The sequence below is a fragment of the Vespa crabro genome, chromosome 18 (assembly GCF_910589235.1).
Source record: "Vespa crabro chromosome 18, iyVesCrab1.2, whole genome shotgun sequence".
In the NCBI taxonomy this organism is placed as follows: Eukaryota; Metazoa; Arthropoda; class Insecta; order Hymenoptera; family Vespidae; genus Vespa; species Vespa crabro.
In genome coordinates, this window is record NC_060972.1 from 2,599,899 (window position 1) to 2,600,327 (window position 429).

At 28.7% G+C, this 429-nt stretch overlaps 1 protein-coding gene across 4 annotated transcripts in view; it reads right to left on the reverse strand.

The window, feature by feature from the left end:
- The window catches only part of LOC124430363 (kynurenine 3-monooxygenase), a 5,218-nt gene extending 4,789 nt beyond the window's left edge, over positions 1-429 (reverse strand). For 3 of the 4 annotated variants that reach the window (XM_046976806.1, XM_046976804.1, XM_046976803.1), the window contains exons 1-2: positions 270-429; positions 1-43 (exon numbers count right to left, since the gene is read on the reverse strand). The exon at positions 1-43 is cut by the window's left edge and continues 27 nt beyond it. In XM_046976806.1, the coding sequence (XP_046832762.1) occupies positions 1-43; positions 270-320 (94 nt within the window). In that variant the 5' untranslated portion in view covers positions 321-429. The remainder of the gene's footprint in view (positions 44-269) is intronic. The other variant, XM_046976805.1, reaches the window with a different exon arrangement.

Here is a 429-nt window from a genome sequence, read left to right on the forward strand (position 1 = left end):
TGTGTCCTCGTTTGGCAAAGTAACAAGCAGCTAAAGATCCTACCTGATAATATTATTGTTAAAAGATTATTTATAATAATAACAGTAATAATAATAATAATAATAATAATAATAATAATAATAATAATAATAAAGAAAAAAAAAGACGAACATAGAAATAAAACGTCTGATCACTTTGTTCCAACGAAATTACGTTAAATGTGTAAAAATATTCTTTTTTTTTTTTTTTTCTTTTCAGATCTGATTTTATATTAATATTATATACGTACCAATCCACCACCGACTATACCGACGTGTAACTCATGCTTACTGTCCGCCATGGTATCCTCTAGTTCACTGAAACCCTTCTGTTTCACTGCACTTGCTTTAACTATACTCTTAAACCTTACATGTATACTACATGACAACTCCCTCCATCACTTTCTAAGT